We start from the raw sequence: 27,730 nt of genomic DNA on the forward strand, positions 1-27,730 counted from the left end.
CAGTCTTCGGTTTTTAGACTTGAAGGCAGAGGGAGTCAATCAAAGTGTCTGACTCAAATGTAATCTAGCCAAGTCAATAAAGACTAAAAATAAGGGCAGGGCTGCTTGGTGGGAGATCTTTGGAGCTGTGCTCACAGGCCGCGCAGCATTGATTCAGTCCGGCTCAGTGGGCAGTGCTTAAGACGTGGGCTCTGCTCAGCGCCAGGCTGACATACACACACATACATACACACACACACTCACCTCCTCAGCCAGAATGCTGCCTGACCCACTATGACGTTAAACTTCCCCCCATTGCTGGAAGCTGGCCAGCACAGAGAAGACAGTTTGGGTGAAAGCACATTCATTCATAATGTGGGTAGGTGGTCTCTGTGACCGTCTGTGGCAGGGAAAAGAAAGCACTCCTCCTCTACACACGCGGTGTTGGTAGAGACGTCTTGCTCACGCTGACGTCTCTTTAGCTGTAGCGTAGCGGCGTCTCGTGGGGATAACGCTCAGTTTGAGAGAACAAGCCGATTCGTTTAGCGCAGTAGTAGCAAGGCATCTGCTGGGAGCGGGATGCAAGAGTTAGCATAATTTCCACTGAGAGAACTGTGTCAGAAAGAGGATGAAGGGGTGGGAGAAAAGAAGAAGACCACCACGCTTGCTGTCGCACTGTGACCCTCACCTGTGTAGTAGACTGAGTTGCTGAGTCATTTACATTTATTTTCTATATTGATTCTTGCTCTATTTTCTCACAGTGTAGGTGTCTCTCAAGGGCCAGTCTTGTGAAAGTCACCTACATTTATATACACTGCTCAAAAAAATAAAGGGAACACTCAAATAACACAATATAACTCCAAGTAAATCAAACTTCTGTGAAATTAAACTGTCCACTTAGGAAGCAACACTGATTGACAATCAATTTCACCTGCTGTTGTGCAAATGGAATAGACAACAGGTGGAAATTATTGGCAATTAGCAAGACACACTCAATAAAGGAGTGGTTCTGCAGGTGGGGACCACAGACCACGTCTCAGAACCTATGCTGTCTGGCTGATGTTTTGGTCAGTTTTGAATGTTGGTGGTTCTTTCACACTCGTGGTAGCATGAGACGGACTCTACAACCCACACAAGTGGCTCAGGTAGTGCAGCTCATCCAGGATGGCACATCAATGCGAGCTGTGGCAAGAAGGTTTGCTGTGTCTGTCAGCGTAGTGTCTAGAGGCTGGAGGCGCTACCAGGAGACAGGCCAGTACACCAGGAGACGTGGAGGAGGCCGTAGGAGGGCAACAACCGAGCAGCAGGACCGCTACCTCCGCCTTTGTGCAAGAAGGAACAGGAGGAGCACTGCCAGAGCCCTGCAAAATGACCTCCATTAGGCCGCAAATGTGCATGTGTCTGCACAAACGGTTAGAAACCGACTCCATGAGGATGGTATGAGGGCCCGACGTCCACAGATGGGGGTTGTGCTCACAGCCCAACACCGTGCAGGACGCTTGGCTTTTGCCAGAGAACACCAGGATTGGCAAATTCGCCACTGGCGCCTTGTGCTCTTCACAGATGAAAGCAGGTTCATACTGAGCACATGACAGACGTGACAGAGTCTGGAGACGCCGTGGAGAGCGGTCTGCTGCCTGCAACATCCTTCAGCATGACCGGTTTGGCAGTGGGTCAGTAATGGTGTGGGGTGGCATTTCTTTGGAGGGCCGCACAGCCCTCCATGTGCTCACCAGAGGTAGCCTGACTGCCATTAGGTACCGAGATGAGATCCTCAGACCCCTTGTGAGACCATATGCTGGTGCGGTTGGCCCTGGGTTCCTCCTAATGCAGGACAATGCTAGACCTCATGTGGCTGGAGTGTGTCAGCAGTTCCTGCAAGATGAAGGCATTGAAGCTATGGACTGGCCCGCCCGTTCCCCAGACCTGAATCCGATTGAGCACATCTGGGACATCATGTCTCGCTCCATCCACCAACGTCACGTTGCACCACAGACTGTCCAGGAGTTGGCGGATGCTTTAGTCCAGGTCTGGGAGGAGATCCCTCAGGAGACCATCCGCCACCTCATCAGGAGCATGCCCAGGCGTTGTAGGGAGGTCATACAGGCACGTGGAGGCCACACACAATACTGAGCCTCATTTTGACTTGTTTTAAGGACATTACATTAAAGTTGGATCAGCCTGTAGTGTGTTTTTTCACTTTAATTTTGTGTGTGGCTCCAAATCCAGGCCTCCATTGGTTAATAAATTTGATTTCCATTGATGATTTTTGTGTGATTTTGTTGTCAGCACATTCAACTTTGTACAGAACAAAGTATTCAATGAGAATATTTCATTCATTCAGATCTAGGATGTGTTATTTGAGTGTTCCCTTTATTTTTTTGAGCAGTGTGTATATATATACCCGCACTGTAGTGGGCCTTGAGATATCTACAATTAATAATCATAATATTATTGATAACATTAGTAATCTGTAATATTGCTTTTAGTTGCATTATGTAAATATTTGTATGTGAGGATTTCTTTTATCTAAGCTCCCCCTACAATTTGTGCTCTGAGTCACCAATAAAAGACATTTTGTACACATGCATTTCTAGGCAAGCTGAAAGATACGGAAGAGTTTAGATTCTCTGTTTCTCTTCAATTTCTTTAAGCTCTGTTGCTTAGGCTCAAGAAAATGATCTGTGACATGGGCCTACATTATTTAATGCTATTTTTTGTTTCATATAAAGCTTTGGTATAAGTATCACAATATAGTAATAATATATTAAAAGTAAGAAATCACGCTGTGGTATAAAACCAAAAAAGTTACACAAGTTAGTCTTACAAGCACGTAGCAGTTTACATGTGAGCTCCTAAACTTGTCCTTATTTGTTTATAGCTTTAGCCTTCCGCACAGCTAAAATTAATAGCTCTCCACATTGGTAAATTGCTGTGCTGGCAAAAACTAGGCAAGAAAATGAAAACTTTTGGAGGTAGAAATCAGGAGGTACAGGCACCTTAGATATGTGCCTCAAGTGAGCATAAACACCCCCAACTCCCAAAAATGGAGGGAAAAAACATGGAGGCAAAAAAAAAAAATCAGTTTTAAAATCAAAATTAATATGAAAACACAGCATGTTCTGTCATGTGCTGGTTGACATACCTAAAATTCAATGTGAAACCAAAACTAACTGAACCATATTTATACAATCTAACAAACAAATGGACCTTGGTTTGGACTTTGGGCTGGACTTTTAGGTGTGCAAAAGCAGTTAATCGCTGTAAGTACATAAATTGCATATATATTTATATATTTATTATATATATATATATATATATATATATATGGCACAGTTTTGCCAAGATATTTCCAGCTGAATTCACAGATATTTCCAGCTATTCACTTTTGTAATCCCATGATAAAACTCTCTTATTTACCTTTAAAAAAGCTATTTATATGCCTGATTAAAGGGCCGATTACTGTTGTTTTGCTGTTTTCCTCGCGTTTTGAGAGCTCGGCTTGACTCAGCTCTCGATCGGTCTGAATGCGAGACAGTTTGCGTGTGGGGGCGGGGCTGGCGCCTCATTGTTTAATATTGTGATATATATCGTTGAAAAAAGAAAACATTTACAATGTAAATTATTTTCCAATATCGTGCAGCCCTACTGTGTTATGTTTATTATGTCTGTACGCTATTCTGATCTTTAGTTATGAATCTCAGAACACAGTTATTCGATTTCTGACTCGAGTCCGGTCTCCAAGGGGTTCTGAGTGGTACAGCTCCAAATCTATGTTAAAAAGCATGGAAACATGGAATCCCACAATATGTCCAGAAATGTTTCTAATGTCCTAATTCATCATGCTGCTCAGAACCAATTACTTCTTTGCATACTTCATAAGATCCATTTAGACAAATTATTCATGATTTAAAATCAAAGAAAAATATTTAAAAATCAAGGCAGGTATTGACTGATTCTGATGCTGTTTAGAAGTGTGTTGAATGTGTTCACAAAACAGCTGACAGGTGCTGGAACTTCTGGATGTTTGGAGGTCATGACTGAAATGCCATTTGACCCCAGGTCTGTACAGTAGAGCACTAATGTTAATGATGATGTTCTATTACACTTTAATATTAATAATGGCTGTCCCTGCATAATGGCTGACCTGCCATAAGGGTCAGTGTTTGACATTTTCCCTGTCTGGAGCCTTGAGGACACTTAGAGCGGGGGAGGAGGGGTGGCTGTTTGGGAAAGGGAGGAGGGACGAGGGGGATGGTCCTGCTGAACTTGTCTGTTGCAGCTGTGGTGCACAGTCATTACCTTCCTACCATTCTTTAACATGCGAGGACACTACATAGTGTGACATAGACACTGTGCAGACATGTCTAATTTGAACGGACCCTCCATTGCACCATCTTCTGTGGAGCTCTGTGCCTTTCTCCTTCATTAGCCCTTGTGAAAGGGCACTGTGAGCCTGTGTGGCTCACTCTGTTCCTGCTCCCTGATGGCATTGCCTGTTCTTCTGATACCTTTCTGTGATCCAATTTCACTAATGGCTTTATGTTGAGAGAATCCATTTAGGCTTTTTAAGGAGAGAGTGGGAGGGGGGGGCTATCCCCTCTATGAACTGTCTGGGGCGAATCACGCCCTGTCCCCTGTTAAGAGCGATCCCAGACCTCAGATACACTTATTCTGGACGTGTCTGATGTGCAATAAACCTGCATTCATCACTTCAACAGCAGGACATGCTGTACAAGCTGGTGTGAACAAGCAGTCCTTACTGGCTTGTTGATCTGTTGTTATTATTGTGACCTCAATATCTTCAATAGTATAGTTTTTCTGTATTTTTTACTTCTTTATTGAGACTGTGAGACTCCTGTATACAGCTTCTTCTATAAATCAACTAAAGCATGAGTAGACTGATAAATCACTGTGCTGATAATCTCTACTAAAACACTACTTTAGCTATACTGAAGCATGACTAGACTAATAAATCACTGTGTTGATGATCAGTTATTTATCTAAGTGTAACTGAGCACCAGTAAAGCATGAGTAGACTGATCACTTTGTTGGTCAGTTATTTATCTCAGTGTTACTGTTACATAGTGCACGAGTAGACTGATAAATCATTGTGCTGATGATCAGTTGTTTAACCTAGTTTAACTGAGCTGTACTAAATTAAGAGTAGACTGAAAAATAACTGTGCTGATAATCAGTTATTTATCTCAATGTATATGACATCAACCAAAGCATGAGTAGATCAAAAAATCACTTTGCTGATGATCAGTTATTAGTTTAACTGAGCTCTACTAAAGCATAAGTAGACTGATAAATCACTGTACTGATCAGTTATGAGTGTTACTAAGCTCTACTAAAACAGGAGTAGACTGATAAATCACTTTACTGATGATCAATTATTATCTCAGTGTTACTGAGGTCTGCTAAAGCATGAATAGACTGATTAACCACTTTTGAGGGACACATTATTTTTTGTACTGAATGGAAAAGACCTAAACATCTAAATATTGCTACCTGTTTCAGAAAACAAAGAATACAGCTAAATTCAAAATGCAAAAAAGAATGATTAAAAAAACATTTTTTTTCATCTAAAATGAATAAATTATAATGTGACGAGCCATAAGTAACATGATTATAACGTTCTGAAATGCCAAATCCAAAAAATACTCTGCCGAACATGTCTGCAGTGCTTTCTTAGAACTGTCTAGTGTGTTTGCACTCTCAGATGTGTGGGGCACATTGGCACACCACTTTTATTACATTATCCAGCTTTTGAGCGATTTTAAAGGTTCTTTAAAGGAAACTGACTATCTCATTTTCAGCAAGTAACGCATTTAGCAATGTTGTAACGTTTTGTTTTTTTCTCAGGAACTTTAAAATGGCTCACTTGTTCAAATTGGTTGTTATAATATTGTGAAAGGAGCTGCTCTTTACCACCTCCATCATGCTGCTAAAATGGTGAAAGCTCTGATGATAAGCTGCAGGAATCACAAAGAAACCTTCCATTTCATGATGAAAATGTTAATTCAGACAGTTGGAGAATTAAAAGACTCCATGTATATCCATTAAAATGTTAATGTCATCAGATATGTTCCGTCAGAAGTTTCCTCATTAGCTACATGCTATAGCAAGCGCACTGGCATGCTCCGTGAGAATCAGACTGATACTTCTTCTTTATAAAATACCACTAAAACCCACAGTGCCTACTGAGTTCAGGCTGCTGCGGCTCCATCAAAACGGCGTATTGTGTAGATTTGACAGAAAGAACCTCGGAGAGTGAAAAGAGAGCGAGGCTGCAGAATGCTGTGTAACAATTGCTTTCTTTTATTTCTTCCCTTCTTTTTTATTGTTTCGAATAAAGGATGGGTGCATTACAAAGAGATTTCAGTGCTGCTGCCGTATGACAGAAACAGAATCTATTGTACGTCAGATTTGACTCAGGGAACGAAATACAGCATAGATCTCTATTCATTTCCATATGTAGATAGATACGTGGTACTTTTGCAAAAAGTAAAACATGAGCCGTATGTTTGCATCAGATCATGTAAATAAAGTGAATTTAATAAGTAATGTTTGCATGTTACTGCTGTTTAAAAGGCATTTGCGGACATTATCTTTTAACGTTATACGGCCAAACCTTAATTCATTTAGCTAATTTAACTGTTACCCATTTGCTGACACATGTATAAATGCACTCACACACACACACACACACACACACACACACACACACACACACACACACACACACACACACACACACACACACACAGCCTACCTGCTGCTAAATTACACCATTTGTACAAGACACAGGCCTTATTGATACAGTGTAAATTATATCGCTGATCAGTTATGAGTGTTACTAAGCTCTACTAAAACAGGAGTAGACTGATAAATCACTGTACTGATGATCAATTATTATCTCATTGTTACTGAGGTCTGCTAAAGCATGAATAGACTGATTAACCACTTTTGAGGGACACATTATTTTTTGTACTGAATGGAAAAGACCTAAACATCTAAATATTGCTACCTGTTTCAGAAAACAAAGAATACAGCTAAATTCAATATATTCTATATAAATGGTCTGCTGAAGCACTGGAAAACACGAGGAAACAAACATGGCCCCCTCCCTATCATCATGCAAAATAAGGCAAATAATGCTGGTGTTTAAACACTGATTGTGAATATAGTGTATTTTACTTACAGTTTACTCAAGATTTTTCAGAGTTTTTATGAATTGGTCCATTGAAATGATCAATAAAGGGACTTAAATAAAATATACAGCTCTGGAAAATAATTGGAGACCACTTAAAAATGAAAAAATTGAGATTCTTTGATTTTATCATCATACCAAGCTGAACTGCTTGAATTTTTGCACCAGGAGTAGCATAGTTATTCAAAAGCAGTGTGTAAGACTGGTGGAGGAGAAGATGTTAAGATGCATGAAAACTGTGATTACAAGCCAGGGTTATTCCACCAAATATTGATTTCTGAACTCTTTAAACTTTCTGAATATTATATTTTTTATTTGAGGTCTGAAAGCTCTGTCCTTTTTGTTGTTTCAGACATTTCTCTTTTTCTGCAAATAAATCTTCTGAATGAAAATATTTTTATTTGGAATTTGGGAGAAATGTTGTCTGTAGTTTATAGAATAAAACAACAATGTTCATTTTACTCAAACATATACGTACAAATAGCAAAATCAGAGAAACTGATTCAGGAACTGAAGTGATCGCTTAATTTTTTCCAGAGCTGTATAATAATTCCAGTTGACAGTTTAACCTGAACACAGAACAGCTTTAAAATGGCACTGCTTTTTTACGTCTGTCATCTTTTCAATGAGCGATTTGTCAACCTCACTATAATGATATCCCTCTCAACCTGTGTCCAGACCCCCTCTAATGTGATATCCTGCCTGCGTCATTCCGTCTTCTGGTCAACCTACAGTGTGCTGGGCAGTGCATGTAATGATTTGTTTTTCATGTGGGATTTCTACTTAATGAGCAAATCACTGTTGGTTATGTAATGTTTTTAGCTCTTCAGGCTTAACCATACTGTACGGCTCTACTGTACTGAGTGGCTGCTCTCAGCCTCCTAATTACTGCGCTCAGCCAGGCAGGAGCATGACATAGGAATGTAATACATGATCTACAGTGACTGCCCAAGGTGGTCCTCATTAGATAAACAGATCTTTCCCTTATGGTTCTGTATTGCAGTAGCTGGGACCCCCAAGCCCTTCAGAGAGATGCGAGCGCTCCGGTTCTTGTGTGACATCGTAATTCCTCTAATATGAATTTGTTGGCATGGGAGAATCCGAAGGCCTGTCCAGCAGGGACAATGGAAAAGATGGATGTGGAGCACCTCAGCGGCGGCGAGCTCCCCACAGAGGAGCTGCCATTTATTAGCTTTAATTAAATCGCAGCGGAATTGCACGCGGCTCGCCAGCTCCCGATAACGATGCAGGCGCTCCCCCTTTGTGAATGTGCCGGACGCCTCCGGAAAAGCCTCTGTTTCCACCTGGCTATTGAAGGCTGTAAAATAGGGGTGTGATAAGCGAGCTGCGAGAGAGGCGCTCTGTGAGAATAGGGATAGGCTTCTTTTCACAGCCGTGCAAACCTGAATTGATTTTGATTGATTTTTCCCAAACCAGCAGTAATCAGCCAGGCTTGGTGTAAGCACACATGCTGCGCGGCCCACGGCTTTGGAAATAGACGTCCAAAAGTTACTCACCGGCAGCTGTAAAGCGCTTTCCCCGAATTGAATCAGGTTTTTATTAGACGAGGTGGGAGAGTGCCGTGCGCTGGTTTTACACACACCAGCCATTCTTTAAGAAGCATGAGGGCCTGGTTTGTCATAGAAGCTCCAGGTTAGAACTGATATATGTTTCCTTTTCTCTTTAGAACACACAACGTTCCACCTCCTACAAACTCTCTGTTTTTAGAGCACATGTGGATCTGAGTTTTGTATGTTTTTGCCTTGGGGGCTTTGCACCATAGGTGTTTAGATCTAGGTCAATACGTAAGATGATGAGCTGTCTATAAAGCTGTTAATCGATCTATCGATCTATCTATCGATCTATCTATCGATCTATCTATCATCTATCGAGCGATCTATCGAGTGATCTATCGAGTGATCTATCGAGTGATCTATCGAGCGATCTATCGAGCGATCTATCGAGCGATCTATCAAGCTATGTCAACCTTTCTATTCATTAATTAATCTATATGTCTACCTACCTCTCTTGCTGTAGTTCTGTTAAAAAAGACAAGCTTTGTTTACTTATTCCATTCAAGATGGCCGTTACATTCTTCATTTGCAGTGGATCTTTTCAGTAGAGAATTTACACCTAAATATCAATGAGTGTGTTTAACTTCTAACACCGAATTTTGTGTTTTGTACATACGGAAATCTCCCTGCAGAAACACTGAAGCAGAACTTAGAATCTTCTAGAATCTTCTTTTAGGATGCTGTATGGTCCAGGCGAAGCCTTAATCTCTGTCCATGAATCCATAATATTCAGTCTATAAGTAAATAATATTCATTCAAAATGCTTAACAGTTGGCTTGAGGTTGAACAGTCCTTGGGGTTGAATAGCATACCTTTACTCCTCCAGACTTACCTAATATCATTATGACCATAAAACTATCCTCCATGTAAACTTCATTTTCTTACATATCGAGTGTGAAAAAGTGAAAAAGGAAACTGGAGACATGAGTATGTGCTTTATGTGCTTAAAACATACCATAAATGGACAAATGGAGGAGCACATAATCTAATATGAATAATAATTAAAACAGATGACCTGTTGTGGGTGTATTGCTTTGTCCATTGCTGAATATCTGCCTGTATTTTTTTCCCAGAGAAAACGAGGTGCTGAAGGTCCAGCTGAAGAAGTATGTGGGCGCTGTCCAAATGCTGAAACGAGAAGGCAACCAGAGCGTCGACTGTAAGTCACATTGCAATCCACATGAAAATTAGCCAGGAAATGACTGATATGAACCGGTGTAGCTTCTGCTCATATGTCATTCTCCGCATCACTCCACATCAGAGTAGAAGCAAGAAATGTCTTTTTCATTAGCCTAGTTTCTGAGCATAGCAACTTTTTAGCATGTCCTTGGGGGTTTTTAATAAAAGCTGGTCTACTGGAGGCTGAAAACGTGCTGTGCGAAGGGTATTCAGATAAGACAGCTTTATCAAACCCAAACAAGCTTAACATATAAGATTTCTAGGGGAAAAACTAAGTGCTAATTGCATTTTAGGAGAAAAAGGTAGTTATCAGTACAGCCTGCTGAGTGAATACCCTCAGGCACTCTTTGACCGCCCCTAGAGGCCCACAGTGTGGAACAGACCAGAATAATTGTCTAATAAAAGTATTGTTTTATGGAAATGGAGCTCGACGTGCTTTATTATTTCTGTGACCATGAATAACTTAGAGGTGTTTGAACCGTTTCAGAACCGAATGGATTTGATGTGAATCTTTTGTGAGCATGGCACTGCGCTCTGGTGTCTTTATGTGGTTTATGAATGTTGAGTTTGATGAATGACGAGTCTCTTACAGGGGTGAAATCACATGTGATCAGTCTTTATGTACATTTTTGTGCCACTTCTTCAGATATGCAGGGAATTTCAAATACATGAATGTCATTTCTAAATCTGGATCTGAATCTAGGTTACAAATTTGATTTCAAAGCACTGCTTATGTGTGTGAACTCTAAATATCATGCACCAAAGGCAAACCTTTCACATTGCAGCCTCCAGTGCTAATTGAAAGCTTTTGAGTGGGTTTGTTTGCGTGATTTTTTATTTCTCGGTAGATTCATGTCATGTCATACCCTGTGTGATAAGGTGTTGTGTTTCTCTAAAGGAGTTGATTTGTTTCACGACCTGCCTTTGTATTTTCTACATAGTTTCTCTGAGCAGTGGTAGAAAGTACATGTTTGTAGACTTGTCTTAATGTTTTGTGGGAATATAAACATCACAAACTTTAAAACATTTTTTTTTGTAAATAGTCTTTGCTAGGTTCCAAAAAGTTGAGTTGTCTTCTAGAAAGAATAAACATGTTCATTCTTGCTGTAATACGTACTAATGGTTGAGTGACAAATCACTGGGGTCCACACACCAACTGCAATTATTTATTATTTATTAAGCCAAAATGCATACAGCTCTGAGAGGATGAGAAAATACGATCTGTTTGGTTATAAACACTCCGCGAGTTAAAATAATTCCATTGCTGCTCTGTGTGTGTGTTTGTGTGCGTGCATGACTGTAAGAGAGTAAATGAGAGAGGGAGAGACAGAAAGAGAGAGACTTTTGATGTCCTTTATTTAAACCATTCAACAGTCACACTGTCATCTTAAAGTCCATGAAAATAATAAATGGATCAGTCAATTATTAAAATAAATTGAGGAGATAAAAGTACACAACCCAAATAGCAAACTAGAGTGTAAAAGTAATGTTTAAAGACATAAAAACAGTCTTCAAAAAATCAAATAAAGGAAGCAGCCTAAAACAATGCATAAAGGCTGGAAGCAGAAAGGGCACTGTGGTAAAATCTCAGGGTTTACAACAGAAATAAAAGCGTTAACTGAAATAATACCATGTAAAATTCTCCAATGCTGATCAGCAACCTTTTTAGCTAATGGTGGAATCACGTCACGTCATGGAATGTCAGTTCTTCAGTCTTTTTTTTGTTCAGACCCTTTACACAGGCTCTGTACAGCAGTTTACTCGACACTGTACTCAAGTTCATACTGCATTTCCCCCCCTTACACTCCAGAAGGGAGCGCTCACAGCCCTCCAGGTTGGGCGTGATGGTGACCTCAGGAAACGGGTCATCCTCCTGCCACAAGGAAAGAGAAAGAGAGATAGAGAGAGAGAAAGGGAGTGAAACTTTAGTTTCAACCTCAGGTAGTCTACAGGGGTTCTTGGTGGTATGCTGACATTACCCTGGATACCGTGGCTCTTGATACATCACAAAGACTTGCTGTCTTGGTCACAGATGCGCCAGCAAGACGTGCACCAACAATTTGTCCTCTTTTGAACTCTGGTATTTCACCCGTAATGTTGTGTGCATTGCAATATTTTGAGCAAAACTGTGCTCTTACCCTGCTAATTGAACCTTCAAACTCTGCTCTTACTGGTGCTTAATGTGCAATTAATGAAGATTGGCCACCAGGCTGCTCCAATTTAGCCATGAAACCTCCCACACTAAAATGACAGGTGTTTCAGTTTCATTGTCCAACCCCTGTACCTTCTCAACTCAACAGTAAGAGTTGCTGTGCTATATCGCTAAATACAATTGCTAGTGTGTCACCAGGCTCCGTCAATTGTCACGTGATTAACTTAAAATTAACTTAAAATTAACTAAAAATATTGACACGTTAATCAGTTTACTATTTAACTGCATGCATTATCGCTTTAATGTCGAGAGCCTTACACAGCAAAAAGGCAAGTGTTAAATTAACTCCCACAGATTTGATTTTAACTCTTTTTCAGGGTTTATATAGGTCCACACTCTTTGGAGTTAAATCAATACTTTCAAAAGAGTTAAACATTTAACACCTTGCCAGAGTTCCTTTTAACTCACATTTGTATTTATTTTAACTTCCTAAATTGTTACACTAACCCTGGAAAGAGTTAAAAAAATATATAAATGAGAAGAAGATTAGTTAATTAATATGACTTTTAATGACTATTAATTAATTATTATTTAGGACAGGTTAGCGTGTAATTTTCCATTGTATTTCTTAGTGCATTACCAACACTTTATCACAAAGGATGGAAACTTGCTCTTATAGCCTACAATATGTTGGCTAGACAAACAACCATTAAACAAAATATAACACACTACCCAATGGAAGGTAGCCCTGGTGGGCAGGATTTCACACTGATGGTAAGTTAGGATCTGGGGGACACACCCATTATGCAAATAACATGTTTAACTGGGCGGAGTTTAATAAAATCTCTGTGGAGTTGGCCAGTATTTATTGGGTTTAGTGGGATTAACACTGAAATATTCAACTCTGTCAAATAATTCCAACATGAACACCATTTAACACTGAAAGAGTTAAAATTACACTTTGAGAGTGAAAGTGAACTCTCAGCTGTTTAACTCTGAAATTTCAACTCTCCTGTTTTTGCTGTGTACTTTCTCCATGTGCAGTATATTACATAAGGAATTGGCAAACTGCTTGTGTGTGTGTGTGTGCATGCTCCCAGAGGGTGTGATCCATAGAGAGGCCCCAGTGAGAATCCTAATAATGAGCCTTTATCCAGCCGGGTGTGAGCTGTCCGGGTGTGAGCTCCTGGCAGACGCCTTCACAACAGGTTCTGCTGTCGATTGAAATCTCCCAATTTTGCCCCTCCTCTGCCATGTGTTTTTCCACAGCCTCGCCGCCTTGTTTCTGCAAAGACCTAAATGATCTTGCTCTCTCTTTTGTCCCTCTCTCACTCTTTTTCTCTCCTTGCTTCATGCCTGCTCCACTAATGACGCCTTACTGTAACTCCGTGTGCTTTGATGTTGAGTAACAGCTGAAAGAGATGATGGGAAACACCAAATTGATGCACAGGCATGCAGTACAGGCCTTCTTTTAACATCCTGTCAGAGCGCTCACCTCAGGTGAGGCTTTTTGAAACTCCTCGTTCTTCTCCTTCTTTTTCTGACACCTCTGCCATGTTTTTGAACGTCAGTTCTGTCTGAAAGTCGAGCCTTCTCCCGTGCCGGCGCACGTCTCAGTGTTTATTTCCATCACCCCCTCGTCGATTAAGTGCTACCCTGCACAGTCTCCCAACAAAAAAAAAGAGTGAACGAGTGGCACTCTATCGTCATCTTATCATATTCTGTCTTTATTAAACACTGTAAATAAGCAGGGAAATCATGTAAATGAGCGTGTCTTAAGTGGCCTGTCAGATGCAGAGGGGTTTGAGTGTGGGGTGGAGGGGTGGAGGGTGTTTTTGAGTACCGTAGCTCTGTTTTTATCTGGGTCAGGAGGGAGCATTCGCTGCAGGGAATACCCCAGAGAAGCCTTTCCGCAAGAGGAACAGTGTGTGTGTAGTGTATATTATAGTGAGCGCTATTCATCAGTCTCAGTCTTCTAATGAGAAGTGATGGCCCTGTTGTAGGGTTTAATTTTTTAAATGTGTCATTTGTCTCTCAGTAGTAGATGTGGTTTAATTAAATATTTGTCACAATAATGATTGTTATAATGACTACTGTTCTGTTTTTTTAAGGCGTATTTCTTCAAAAAAAAGTAAAAAAAAAAAAAATCATCTTAACAGGAGTGGCTCAGCAGACTAAGATGCTGACACTTCGGTCTGTAGATCACCATCATCAGCTGAAGTCCACTAATTACTTCCATTGTGATGCTTGCCACAGGCTTCTGTTGGCTGTTGTATCATAGCTGGAAACCCTGCACTTTCCTCTGAGCACATTGCCTGCTTAGAGATGCTGCATTGGTGGCAGTTCAAAAAGAGGTGGTGGCTAACCTGACCCTCCTAGTGTTGGATTCATTGCAAGTGATATGGAGAGGCCTAATGAGTGGATGGGTTAATTTGGTGAAAACAGAGTCTGAAACGTAAAACAGACTAGCACAATTCCAATATATTTAAAATAATGTAAAATAATCCATTAGTAATCCCACAGCTGTGAAATTTGCAATGCTACTGCATTCTTTCGCTATTTTGTTATTTATAGGTATATGTTTGAGAAAAGTGAACATTGTTTTGTTCTATAAACTATGGACAAAATTTCTCCCAAATTTCAAAAACAAAGTATTGTCATTTAGAGCATTTATTTGCAGAAAATGAGAAATGGCTGAAATAGAAAAAAAGATTCAGAGCTTTTAGACCTCAAATAATGCAAAGAAAACAAGTTCATATTCATAAAGTTTTAAGAGTTCAGAAATTAATATTTGGTGGAATACCCCAGGTTTTTAAATACAGTTTCCATGCATCTTCGCAAATAATACATGTACCGTTACACCCCTATTCACTATTAAATTACTTCAGAAGCAGTCGTGTGAACTACACCAAATTTATGTAAATCATTTTTACATTCAGTCCATTTTGGGTGAATCCCATTTCTCCCCTTGGCCCTACCCCTTACCCCTACCCCTCTGTTTTGCGCGTGCACGTCAAGGGGTAGGGGTGTCCCGATTCCTGTTAGGATGAAGTGGTAGGGGTAAGGGGTAGGGCTAGTTAGCCCTTCAAACGGAGATTTTCCAGACCCACACTTCGTACCGAGGGGTATGAGAATGACTGGCAAGATGGCGGAACAAGCGACCAAAGAAAGTATTTTCCATGTTAAAAATTACGATTAGCACTGTATTACCTTAGTTTATTGTGTAGTTTTGATGTTTTATGGCTGAATTCTTCGTAACAAGCATAAAAAGTTCGCTAGTAGTTCGTTTCGGTAGCTAGCTAGCTAGCTAACTTTCCCGTTCCACCTTAAATGGTGCAACAGACGGCAGGCGCTACCGCATTTAAGGCGGAACGGAAAAAATAAATCAAATAAAAAATAATCAGAGCTAATTTCAGCTCCCCATCACAGAGGAATTAAGGAATGGACAATATTAATTAATTTCTGCACCTCCTGCCCCCTTTCTGTACACATACGATGCCCTAAAGTTAACTAGTTAACCAGCAGCTAGGCTACTGAACTTTAGCGCTCCACTGCTATCATCACATCAGCCCAGCAGGGTCACCTACACACCACCGCTAGTAGCCTGGTCATTAATCAGTGCTATTTATTTATGTATTTATTGTTCATTGACAAACGTCATTGTGATATACCAGTGATTCCTCTGTCACTGAGGACCCATATTCTTGCACATTATATTGTTTTTGTAACACATTACCTGCTCCAGGACCAGTGTTGGGAACCAGTGTGATATACAATTTCTAGTATATTATGGAGGCTATTTTCAATAAGATTCACCTTTCACCGGGTTCAAGGGTTGTCCCAATTCCTAGGGGTAGGATTTTACCCCTTCCCCTTGTAACTCCGTTCCAAGGGGAAGGATTACACTCGAAAAGAAGGGGTAGGGGTAAGGGGTAGGGCCAAGGGGAGAAATGGGATTCACAATGTCAGTTTGATATTGACGTTTATTGATTACTATGATTATGCTTGAGTGACTTCTTCTATGCAAGTCTACGCCAGTGTAGAAGTATGACGCATGTATAGCGACAGTTTGACGACAGCAGGGTCATCGAGCTTAGCTTTGTTGATTGTGTTGATGGTAATAATGGTGATCCAGTGATGTAGTGATTGGATTTAAAAAGGGTTAACTAGTCATTAATAGAAAAATATCTAATAAATATGTAAATATGTAACGATAAGTTGGAGCCCTGCTGTTCTATTGTGTGCTTCTGGCCCAATGATGAATCATACATCTGGAAGTGGATTGTGCCAATAAGGAACAATGAATGAATAAACACTCACTAGGCCTTTGATTCAGGGCTGACAGCCACACTTAATGAATCAACGAAGGCCATTATTCACCAGTCTAACCCGGAAGAGCGTTAATAATTTCATCTTTCAAATTCATTACACACTGGCTCTCTTTTCCCCTGGCGGCCTGCTAAGGGTAGCCGGTTTGTTCCGCCACTCTCCTTTTTCTAGCTGAGAGCGCTAGCAGCAGCCGCGGCGTGTGGGGGAATGTGGATTATTGTGTTTACTTTGACTAATGCGGACCCCTGGTGAGCGCAGGAGGGGCTGCCCTTTATTTAACAGAAGGGGTGTGTGCGGACGGCGGAGAGGAGGTGAGAGAGCCAGGTGGCCCGCTGTCCGGGAGATCGCGTCCCCGTCACCTGTTAACGAACGGTGTTAATGAACATTTTAATCATCACCTGCAGGTTAAACAGCGTACCTGACAGCACTCCACCTCCGCCTCCCCTCCTCCCCGCGTCAGTTATTGCTCTGGCCTCGTCTCCCTGCAGATGGACCGAGCGGATTGGCTGACGGCCGGGAGCCCTCGGGAGGAGCACCTGGACGGGCTCTTGGCGATGAGCTGTCTGCCCGGCTCCCGTCACCCACGGTTATTTTTCATCTCCTCCTCCGTCAATCCTTCAACACCTCCACAGGTGCTGCCCCGCAGCTATGCACTCCCCTCCGGTCCCGCAGGTCCGCTCAACACAGGACCTCCACTCACCCGACATCAGTCACAGCGTGAAGGCAGCAGCGGATTTGTGATTCAGGCTCTGCTCTGGCTCCAGATTGAGCGAGTGAACGAGCGAGTGCGCGCGAGAGAGAACGAGAGAGAGAGAGAACAGGAGAGCAAGCACACAGCAGCAGCAGCAAGAGTGTAAGAGCAATTACGTTTCCCCACTATATTACCCAGGACACTTCGCCCCCAAATCCCCCGAATTATCAGCATAAGTGCTGATTTACTGCGTGACTGATCTCCCTGATAAAACGTACACGCAGAGATTTTAAACCCAGCATGAAAAGCTGGATTAATAAAAAGACTTGCAAATGCAAATAGGGTGACTGATGTGGACAAAAAATAGAGAATAATACAGTTTTACCCATCTTTGCTATGACTACTAATCAGTATGGACATAAAAAACAATGTTCAAAAAAGTGGACATTAGGGGTGTGATGAGATCTCGTCCTTTAAGATATCAAAAGATTAAAATAGCACTTTATTTCTTGTCTGGTGTTAAATATGTCTCGTGAGACTTATGCACAGGTAACCAAAACAAATGTTTGGGCGACAAACAGCAGCATAAGTGAGCCACACACGTGCACGCACACCTCTCTGTATTTGCTGATTTTAACATGTTGTTCTGTGTTCGGTTAATCGTACGGTGTGCCAAGCCTTGCGTTCCATCTAACATAATCTCACTTTTGCAGTTTCAACTGCAGAACAATGCAGAATCGTGAAGACATGTTGTCGTAGGTTGCCAGGCTTGGATAGAACCCTAAATGGGAATTGCCAGTTGAACACGTAACCACATCACTGGAGGGATTCTGGCAATAGTTTTAAGGTCCATAAAGAGATTAATAAGATTATACAGGAGAGAAGTTCTTGGGTTTGTGGAAAAACCAGCTGCAGTACTTACATACTGTTCTGTCTTTGACTGTATTTGATAAATCATACAAAATTCAGAAACAAAGTAAAACATTTTTGACATCTATTAGTAGTTGATTTACTTACAAAATATAAAAAAGTGATTTTTTTTCCAGTCATATATTTCAGTGTTGAGATCTAGAAATATACAGCTCTCGAGAAAATTTAGAGCCCACTTCAGTTTCTGAATCGGTTTCTCTGATTTTGCTATTTATAGGTAAATGTTTGAATAAAATGAACATTTTATTCTATAAACTACAGACAACACTCTCCCAAATTCCAAATTAAAATATTGTCATTTAGAGCATTTATGTGCAGAAAATTAGACATGGCTGAAATAAAAAAAAGAGACAGAGCTTTCAGACCTCAAATAATGCAAAGAAAACAAGTTCATATTCATTAAGTTGAGAAATTAATTATTGCTGGAATAACCCTTATTTGTTTATCACAGTAATCACATGTTCTACTCCACCAGTCCTACACGCTGCTTTTGGATAACTTTATGCCACTCCTGGTGCAAAAATTCAAGCAGTTCATCTTGGTTTTAATGGCTTGTGATCATCCATCTTCCTCTTGATTATATTCCAGAGGTTTTCAATTTGGTAAAATCAAAGAAACTCATCATTTTTAAGTGGTCTCTTATTTTTTTCCCAGAGCTGCATATTGCTAAAATCTCATCTCGTTGTAGTGAACTCAGTATCTTTTTGTAGAGAATTATCATGTAATAAAGCTCTTATGATCTTTGCAGATTCGTTTTGTTATGGCAACGGCAGCTGCAACTGTTTTTTTTGGGGGTGTTGAGGAGATTGGGATGAAGTAATGGTACACTAAAGAGTGTCTTATACAAACTGACAGGGGATCAGTGTCAACATCAAGGTTTGGGCAGTAGTTCTGGTTTAAAGCACTTGAAACACTTGCTGATATCATTGCTACATTAATAATAATTTTTTTATGTTCTATGAGTTTCACAGTTTTAAAGTGAAGTAGTGAGCGGTAGAGAAAATCGATTAACACGCCTTGAAGCTGTTTCATTCCCGGTCTTACTACAACAGAGTTAATGAGTTATCTAACTGCAGACGCACTCAGGTAAACAAAAACTTTTTCTACTTCAATAGATTTTCAGTGTGTTTATTCTAACATAAGTCATTGATTTTCAAATGAGTGATTCAGTAAGTCTATATCAGAATCTATAACTCATGTATGACAGCAGGCAAGCCAGTTTGACGACAGCACAGAGCAACGGGGTCACAAGAACAGATCTTTGATTGATGGAGATGACGGTGATGCAGTGATGAGAAACAGGAGGAGTAACTGAAGAAATAATAACTAGTAATTATTTGAAAAACAAAATTGGATCAATTTATAACGTTCAGTCGCAGTTCTGATATTTATTTGTGTGTACTGAAAAAGTAATGAGTCATTCATCTGGTACCGCATTGCGTCATATGAATGAATAAATACTCTTTCGGCCTTTATTCGCTCGATGACGTTGGCGTTGTTTGATTTACTTCTTCAAAATAATAGATAATAAATTGTGGTTCTTGGGCTATTCCACTGAATCGATGCCATTTCTTTCCCCAGGAAATTACATGTATAAATGTGCGCACAAAAGAACTTCATTTTATTATTAAGAATAGTGTCTTGTACACTATAATTAAATGAAAACATTAATAAAAACTACTTAAAACACTAAAAATATTTTTTTTACATGTCCCCACTCTCTAACTATAAACTTTATCATGAAATATAATTATTAAAATCCTTCAGATGTATTTTCTTTTGCATGGTTGTGTGACTCCAAATCCCATCTATGCATTAAAAATATATATTTTTCATAATAAATCCATTATATTTAAGTTAAAATATACATTTTAGTTGTGTCCCTGGGTTTCACTCATTCCTGTTACTGTAACATTTTACCCCATCTGAAACATCTGAAACATTCTACATGTCACATCTACAACAGGAAGTGACATCAGTTGGTTCTTCTAAAGACCACAAGAAGACCAAAATTAAGTTCCCTTGTCTTTTTGTACATTTGATCTTATTGTAACTGTATGACTAAGGAGGTCAATCTCAACACTCTCTCCTGTTATTTAAATAAATTCTTAGATCTTATTCATTTATTTTTAAAATACAAATTTTGGGGAAATCACTAGAATGTGCTCAGTGTCCTCATGCTATCAGCAAACGCATTCTGTTACTCAAAACATAAAAAGTAACAGGACTGAGTGCCAGTAACAGGAGTGAATTTTTTGTCATAAATATCAATTATTTGAACATGCAACCATTTCTTTAAAATAAAGACTTTCTTCAGAGAAAATTAAAGGAATTAGTGGACTTTCTTTAGATTCAGAGTTAAATAAAAAAAAAAATTGAGTTACAACAAGCAAATTTCACCCATTTGGTGAAATGGCCCTCATATAAAAAATACAACAGAATGAGAATATTTTACAACTAAAATGTTTTTATGCACTGTTTTTTTTTTTTTTTTCTTTTTTTTTCCCCAAAAACATCCTTCTGTCATATGCTAGTGGCGGAATTACCGAATATATAATTACCGAATAAATAAAACCAAAGCTAACTCTAAAAACAAGTTAGCTAGACCTCAGAATTGTTGGCTATTGCCCATCTCTGTGAATCTCTATAAATGACCAACACATAATTAATAAATACTAAAAACCCAAGCTAATTACAATTCGGGATATTTGAGGGCTCTGATCTGGTATTGTTGTATCATCTTTAGGAAAGTGACTTCCTTTGTTTTGACCTGCTCTTGGGGTGGGTTTGGGATTCTGAGGGGGAGAGCGGTCAATGAAATCAAGCAACAGCTGTCCGCCTGGCGTGCCTGCGGTTTGTCTGATGTTATTCTGATGGAGGAGGACTTTAGAGGCTAGCTCCATGCTGAGGTTCTCTGATGACTCTCGGTTGGAGCTCCACAGGCAGGGAAGCTGGTGCTGCTATTGTAATCAAAGAGCATCTGCCCGCACGTCCTGCCTGTCCTCAGGCTTCCAGCACACTGATAGAATAAAGACCTTGCTGGCACTCTTAACCACCTTGCCCTAATCGTACTGATAGGCCTGAGGATATGCGTGCGGTCGTTATCATCATCACGCCCTGTCGGCTTCTTGTTAATGTAGCAGCTGTAATGCAGAGGTGATGGTCATTGGCAAGCGGTACATTTTAAATACATGCATACCTTTATTTTTTTTGTGCAAAATAAAGATTCGACCAAACGTCAAACTCACCTTTTGGGCGCCGAGTGGTCCAGCGGTCTAAAGCGCTGCCACTATGAGCGGGAGGTCGCAGGTTTGAACCCTCGCTCATGCAGCTTTGCCATCAAGCTACCGGTGCTCAGAGGGAGCAAAATTGGCCTTGCTCCCTCCGGGTGGTTAGATGGCACTCTCTCCCCACATCACTCCTAGGGTGTATCAAGCACACAACATGCATTATTTCTCTCTCTCTCTCTCTCTCTCTCTCTATATATATATATATATATATATATATATATATATATATATATATATACACACTATCGTTCAAAAGTTTGGGGTCACTCAAACAATTTTGTGTTTTCCATGAAAAGTCACACTTATTCACCACCATACGTTGTGAAATGAATAGAAAATAGAGTCAAGACATTGACAAGGTTAGAAATAATGATTTGTATTTGAAATAACATTGTTTTTACATCAAACTTTGCTTTCATCAAAGAATCCTCCATTTGCAGCAATTACAGCATTGCACACCTTTGGCATTCTAGCTGTTAATTTGTTGAGGTAAGCTGGAGAAATTGCACCCCACGCTTCTAGAAGCAGCTCCCACAAGTTGGATTGGTTGGATGGGCACTTCTGGCGTACCATACGGTCAAGCTGCTCCCACAACAGCTCAATGGGGTTCAGATCTGGTGACTGCGCTGGCCACTGCATTACCAATAGAATACCAGCTGCCTGCTTCTGCTGTAAATAGTTCTTGCACAATTTGGAGGTGTGTTTAGGGTCATTGTCCTGTTGTAGGACGAAATTGGCTCCGATCAGGCGCTGTCCACTGGTTATGGCATGGCGTTGCAAAATGGAGTGATAGCCTTCCTTATTCAGAATCCCTTTTACCCTGTACAAATCTCCCACCTTACCAGCACCAAAGCAACCCCAGACCATCACATTACCTCCACCATGCTTAACAGATGGCGTCAGGCATTCTTCCAGCATCTTTTCATTTGTTCTGCGTCTCACAAACGTTCTTCTTTGTGATCCAAACACCTCAAACTTGGATTCATCCGTCCACAACACTTTTTTCCAGTCTTCCTCTGTCCAATGTCTGTGTTCTTTTGCCCATCTTAATCTTTTTCTTTTATTAGCCAGTCTCAGATATGGCTTTTTCTTTGCCACTCTGCCCTGAAGCCCAAAATCCCACAGCCGCCTCTTCACTGTAGATGTTGACACTGGTGTTTTGCGGGTACTATTTAATGAAGATGCCAGTTGGGGACTTGTGAGGCGTCTGTTTCTCAAACTAGAGACTCTTATGTACTTATCTTCTTGCTTAGTTGTGCAACGCGGCCTCCCATTTCTCTTTCTACTCTGGTTAGAGCCTGTTTGTGCTGTCCTCTGAAGGGAGTAGTACACACCTTTGTAGGAAATCTTCAATTTCTTTGCAATTTCTCGCATGGAATAGCCTTCATTTCTAAGAACAAGAATAGACTGCCGAGTTTCAGATGAAAGTTCTCTTTTTCTGGCCATTTTGAGCGTTTAATTGACCCCACAAATGTGATGCTCCAGAAACTCAATCTGCTCAAAGGAAGGTCAGTTTTGTAGCTTCTGTAATGAGCTAGACTGTTTTCAGGTGTGTGAACATGATTGCACAAGGGTTTTCTAATCATCAATTAGCCTTCTGATCCAATGAGCAAACACATTGTACCATTAGAACACTGGAGTGATAGTTGCTGGAAATGGGCCTCTATACACCTATGTAGATATTGCACCAAAACCAGACATTTGCAGCTAGAATAGTCATTTACCACATTAGCAATGTACAGAGTGTATTTGTTTAAAGTTAGGACTAGTTTAAAGTTATCTTCATTGAAAAGTACAGTGCTTTTCCTTCAGAAATAAGGATGTTTCAATGTGACCCCAAACTTTTGAACGGTAGTGTATATGAATAAAATACATATGTAAAATAAAAAAATCTAAAAGAACATGAAAAAAACAAATTGACACATAAAAAGTAAAGAATTTATAAAATATAAAATAAAGAAAAAGATAATAGCAAAAGTAAAGTAAATAAAAAAAATAATAATGAACTAAGAACATAAGAATCAAAATATAAAACTTAAATAAATAAGTAAAATAAATAAACAATTAAAATAATAAGAAAAAGATAAACTAATTAAAAAAATAATAATATAATAATCATAATAATAAATGACCTGCTCATTCATTGGTCATTCTGAAATCAAGGATTTTTAAAAGAGTTTAGTTGGTTATTGTTAGTTGGTTAAGTTTTTCCCACTCCTCCATGCAGAACTCTTTCAGCTGAGTGAAGTTTAATTAGGCTTTTGCATGCTTAAACCAGTTTTAATCACCCCATATCACCTCAGTAGTATTAAGATCCAGGCTTTTCAGGCTAAATCTAAGTTTAAAGGTTTAAAGGGTTAAAGTAAAGTCCAGAAGTAGTTTTTTAAGTGTTTTAAAAAGTTTATTGCCTTGTTTCTGTTTATTAATGACTAAACCCATGGTATTACATGTGCTAATTTGCTGTGTGAAAGCCATATTGGGCAGTTTTATAAGCAACTTAGTCCTTTCAAGCACGTTGTGGGCCGTGTAATCAGGTTGCGTCCCACAGAAAGCTCTGTTGTAGCTGGAGGGCCGGCTGGCTAATAACATTTCTCATCATAGCTTTCAACTCGCAGGTCTTTAATGATCCCCAGAGGCCCTTCACAGGCTTACCTTCAGACTGAAGATTAAGCTCAGTGATGTTTAGAGTAGTGGGCATCAGCATTTTGTTTCTAGAGTAGGTGTGAGCAGTTAATAACAGCAGATTAGTTGGTGGATGTGGGTTCTGCATGTCTTCTCAGTCTCCGAGGTCTGATTAGAGACTCAGAGCGGAGATTCAGGAACAATTTTTTTTTGTTCAAAAATTATCCTCACTTGCATTGTTTCGCTTTATTCCACCTTATTTCAAATTGGTCAGTCAGCCAATGAATGTTAACACTTATTTATTGCACTTTATCAACTGTGCAAACCTCATGTGTGTGTGTTCTTGAGCAAAAGTCTTTTTCCCTAAAATGGATGATTAACTGTTTTTATGAATTTCAGAAGGACTTTTAAGAAGTTTTGTGTGGAAGTGGTTCCTCTGTGGAATTAAGCTGCCACCCTCTCATTGGCTGATCATGTGACCTTTAGTATTTGTAGTGTTCTCATTGGTTGTTTTGGTTTGTTTTAAAAGCTGGAATGTTATTAACTTTTGTCTTTTAACCCTGATGAAGACCTGAGCGCCGAAACGCGTTGGTTATTCTTGTATTGCTAATAAATCAGAAATTCTCCAGTCAACAATTGCTGCTGGTTTTCTACCATTTTTTGATCAGTGATTTTATTGCCAGGCACCTTGTTGTGCAGTGAAGTTGCACCAGATCCATCTGCTTCCCAAACCTCATGTAAGTCATCTTAAATTTGACTTCAACTATATAGAGGTGTAAAGTATGTCTTAAATGGCTTATGTGGAATGCCTGTTTTCACAGCTGTTTTCACGTCGCATAAAAATGCTTTTTGGTAATTGGCTCACTTTCTGAGTTCACCTCACCACATGAAAGGCCAGGTGTGAACACAAACAATAGTAATATTTAAAAAACCAACCCATTAAGCATATGTGTGGTTTAGTGATCTGATTCAGTTCATACATTTAAAAAAAAAAAAATTATTTACTTAGAGGCTCCAGAAACAAATTCCCGTTGACCTATATTGATCTATATAGATACCATTAAATATATAACTGTTCTATTCTATTTTCTTTTCTCACTTTCTCAATGCCATGTTTTAGTATTGAAATGTAAAACCTTGGGATGCTTTGTGTTGGATAGAGGAAGGTAACTGGGTGGGTGAAGTATAATAATAAAAAAAATATATATATATATACACTGTTATAAATTCCAATAATTGAAAATTCATTTTTACATAAAAGCCAAGACACATTGCAATCAGCATTTCTCCCAAATTCCAAATAAAAATATTGTCGTTTAGAGAGAATTTATTTGCAGAAAATGAGAAATGGCTACAATAACAAACTATTTGGTGGAATAACCCTAATTTTTAATCACAGTTTTCATGCATCTTGGCATGTTCTCCTCCACCAGTCGTACACACTGCTTTTGAATAACTTTACGCTGCTCCTGGTACAAAAAAATCAAACAGTTCAGTTTGGTTTGATGGCTTGTGATCATCCATCTTTCTCTTGATTATATTCCAGAGGTTTTCTAATTTGTAAAATCAAAGAAACACATAATTTGTAAGTGGTCTCTTATTTGTTTTTTTCCAGAGTTGTGTATACATATTCTTGTTAGCTACAGTAGCCTCATAGCTCTGAGTGAAATTCAGATATAAAACAACATGTCTTGGGGATTTCAGCTATATTTGGGTGAAAATTGTTTGCCTTTGATAATCAAAGGTTTGATGCTCCTCCTAATCTTGCAGATTCATTAATATTATTGCGAGATTCATGGTGCTGTCACAAATGATTAGTATTGCTTGACCCTTTTGACCTCCTCTGTTTTGTTTGCGATCTGCAGTTAAGGTTTAATTAAGAGCTTTTCATGCGTTCATTAAGTCCTTGGAGATGTTTATTGTTGCATATGTATCAGCCCTCTCCAAGCAGATATTATGTGAAGTGTTCATTTGCTTTCAGCTAGTCTTGTAACATAGCGCTGCTTGAAGCAGAGCAGACACAGCTCGTGATTGGGGGGGGGGGGGGGGGGGGGACTTCCAAGATAAAAAGTCTTTATAGAATCATTTAAATGTATTGAATTTGATTTTGACTGCACGTCTTACTTGCCTACTTGGCTTTGCTCCAGTGTTTGATAGAGTGTATTAAAAACACGGATTAGAGAAGATTTCTCTTCAAAATAGAATATTCGCTCTTACTGATTAGAAGGATTGGCATAATTCATTTTGTTCCGTGTGTGGAGAGCTTCTGAATTAATCTTGAGAAAGCGCTGGCTCTCATCTTCCACACTGCACAAAATATGAAAGGTTACAAATTTAACAGATTTAAGAAGAACTTAGCAAACTTGTCTGAATGTACTAATCAGAAAACATTGGAGTGAAAAGGACCCAAAAGGTTCTAGAGCCAGGCCTTCTCTAGTTCACCTCATTACTTTGACTCTTTTACGTTTTACACATGTTAAAAGTTGACATTGAGACTGAACCACTGAAGCGCTCGGGTTCAGTGAACATGAAGCATTACTTTAATGCTGGGAATAAAAATATATATTCTATGTCCAATAGTAGAGAAGTACAGTATGGTGTATATTAGGGATGGGCGATATGGCTCTAAAATAATATCTCGATATATTTTGTGGTATTTTCGTGATAACGATACTCTTGGCGATATAAAAAAAAATGAATAAAATATATTTCAGAATACACTACTGCAACAAAATGCAAGTTAAATTGTATTATTGCATACAATATAATATGGCACACCCCTAACTGAGATATTAAAAAATACAAGAATTTGATCAGATTTGTAACAGAAATCAATAATACAGAATGTCATGATCCTAATTATGCACTCCAGTTATCTCCATATATCCTGAACTGAAGTAAAATAAATTATGCTATGCAGATAAAATCTGACTTCAGTAGATATATAAAAAGAAATAAGAATAGTGTGAATTTTTATTTTGCTAAAAACAGCTAAAAAGTAGCACCCTAATGGGATAATTCGTGGTAGGTGATATAGCACAATATTTTAGGGTATAACATCATTTTTGGTATTGAAAAATGTTGCATATGATAAGATATTGCACACCCCTAGTGTATATACAGTATACCATGACCTGATATTTACTTTTCCCAGAATCTGATTTAAGTTGCTGAGACACTTTACTGTAGCTGCAGCTTTGTTACTAAATTGTGTGATTTAAAAAGTATTTTTTGGCATTTTTGGCATCAATTTAAAAATATAAATACCATAACGATACCAACACCCAAACAATACTTTTCGATACATTTTTTTAAAATTGTAACAAAAAAATAAATACAAAAAGCAATAATTATTAACACATGAATGTAACGTAATGCACATGCTGCTGCACAGTAGAGCAGTGCACCACCACTTCAAACAAAGACTTCTAAACATTGCTGAATCTTTCATGGAGTCTGGTAGAGCTTTATTTGCTCTACTACCAAGAAAACAGGTTGTGGGATTGTATTATCAACTACACAGCCACACAGCTCTGATATCTCAGCTACCAGATGCCTGTGCTGACTGACATAATTTTGGGAGTGATGTGGAGAGAGAGAATGCCATCTACCCACCCAAAGAGCTCAAGGCCAATTGGGCTTTCTCGGGCTCCGGCTGCTGATGGCCTGCAGCATGACCCCTGGTGATTCTCAGAGCATAGTAGCAGCATCTTAGTCCACCTCTCCCCTCACTCAGTAATCAGACACCTTTATGGAGCATCACATTTC

At 39.4% G+C, this 27,730-nt stretch overlaps 2 protein-coding genes across 2 annotated transcripts in view; one reads left to right on the forward strand and one right to left on the reverse strand.

Annotated features, from left to right (window-relative positions):
- maff (v-maf avian musculoaponeurotic fibrosarcoma oncogene homolog F) overlaps positions 1-27,730 on the reverse strand; it is a 255,539-nt gene that overhangs the window by 93,174 nt on the left and 134,635 nt on the right. The window lies entirely within an intron of this gene.
- The window catches only part of snx29 (sorting nexin 29), a 189,647-nt gene that overhangs the window by 28,934 nt on the left and 132,983 nt on the right, over positions 1-27,730 (forward strand). The window contains exon 14 of the mRNA XM_049464910.1: positions 9,843-9,928. Coding sequence (XP_049320867.1) covers positions 9,843-9,928 — 86 coding nt within the window. The remainder of the gene's footprint in view (positions 1-9,842; positions 9,929-27,730) is intronic.

This window comes from Astyanax mexicanus, chromosome 15 (assembly GCF_023375975.1).
Source record: "Astyanax mexicanus isolate ESR-SI-001 chromosome 15, AstMex3_surface, whole genome shotgun sequence".
NCBI lineage: Eukaryota > Metazoa > Chordata > Actinopteri > Characiformes > Acestrorhamphidae > Astyanax > Astyanax mexicanus.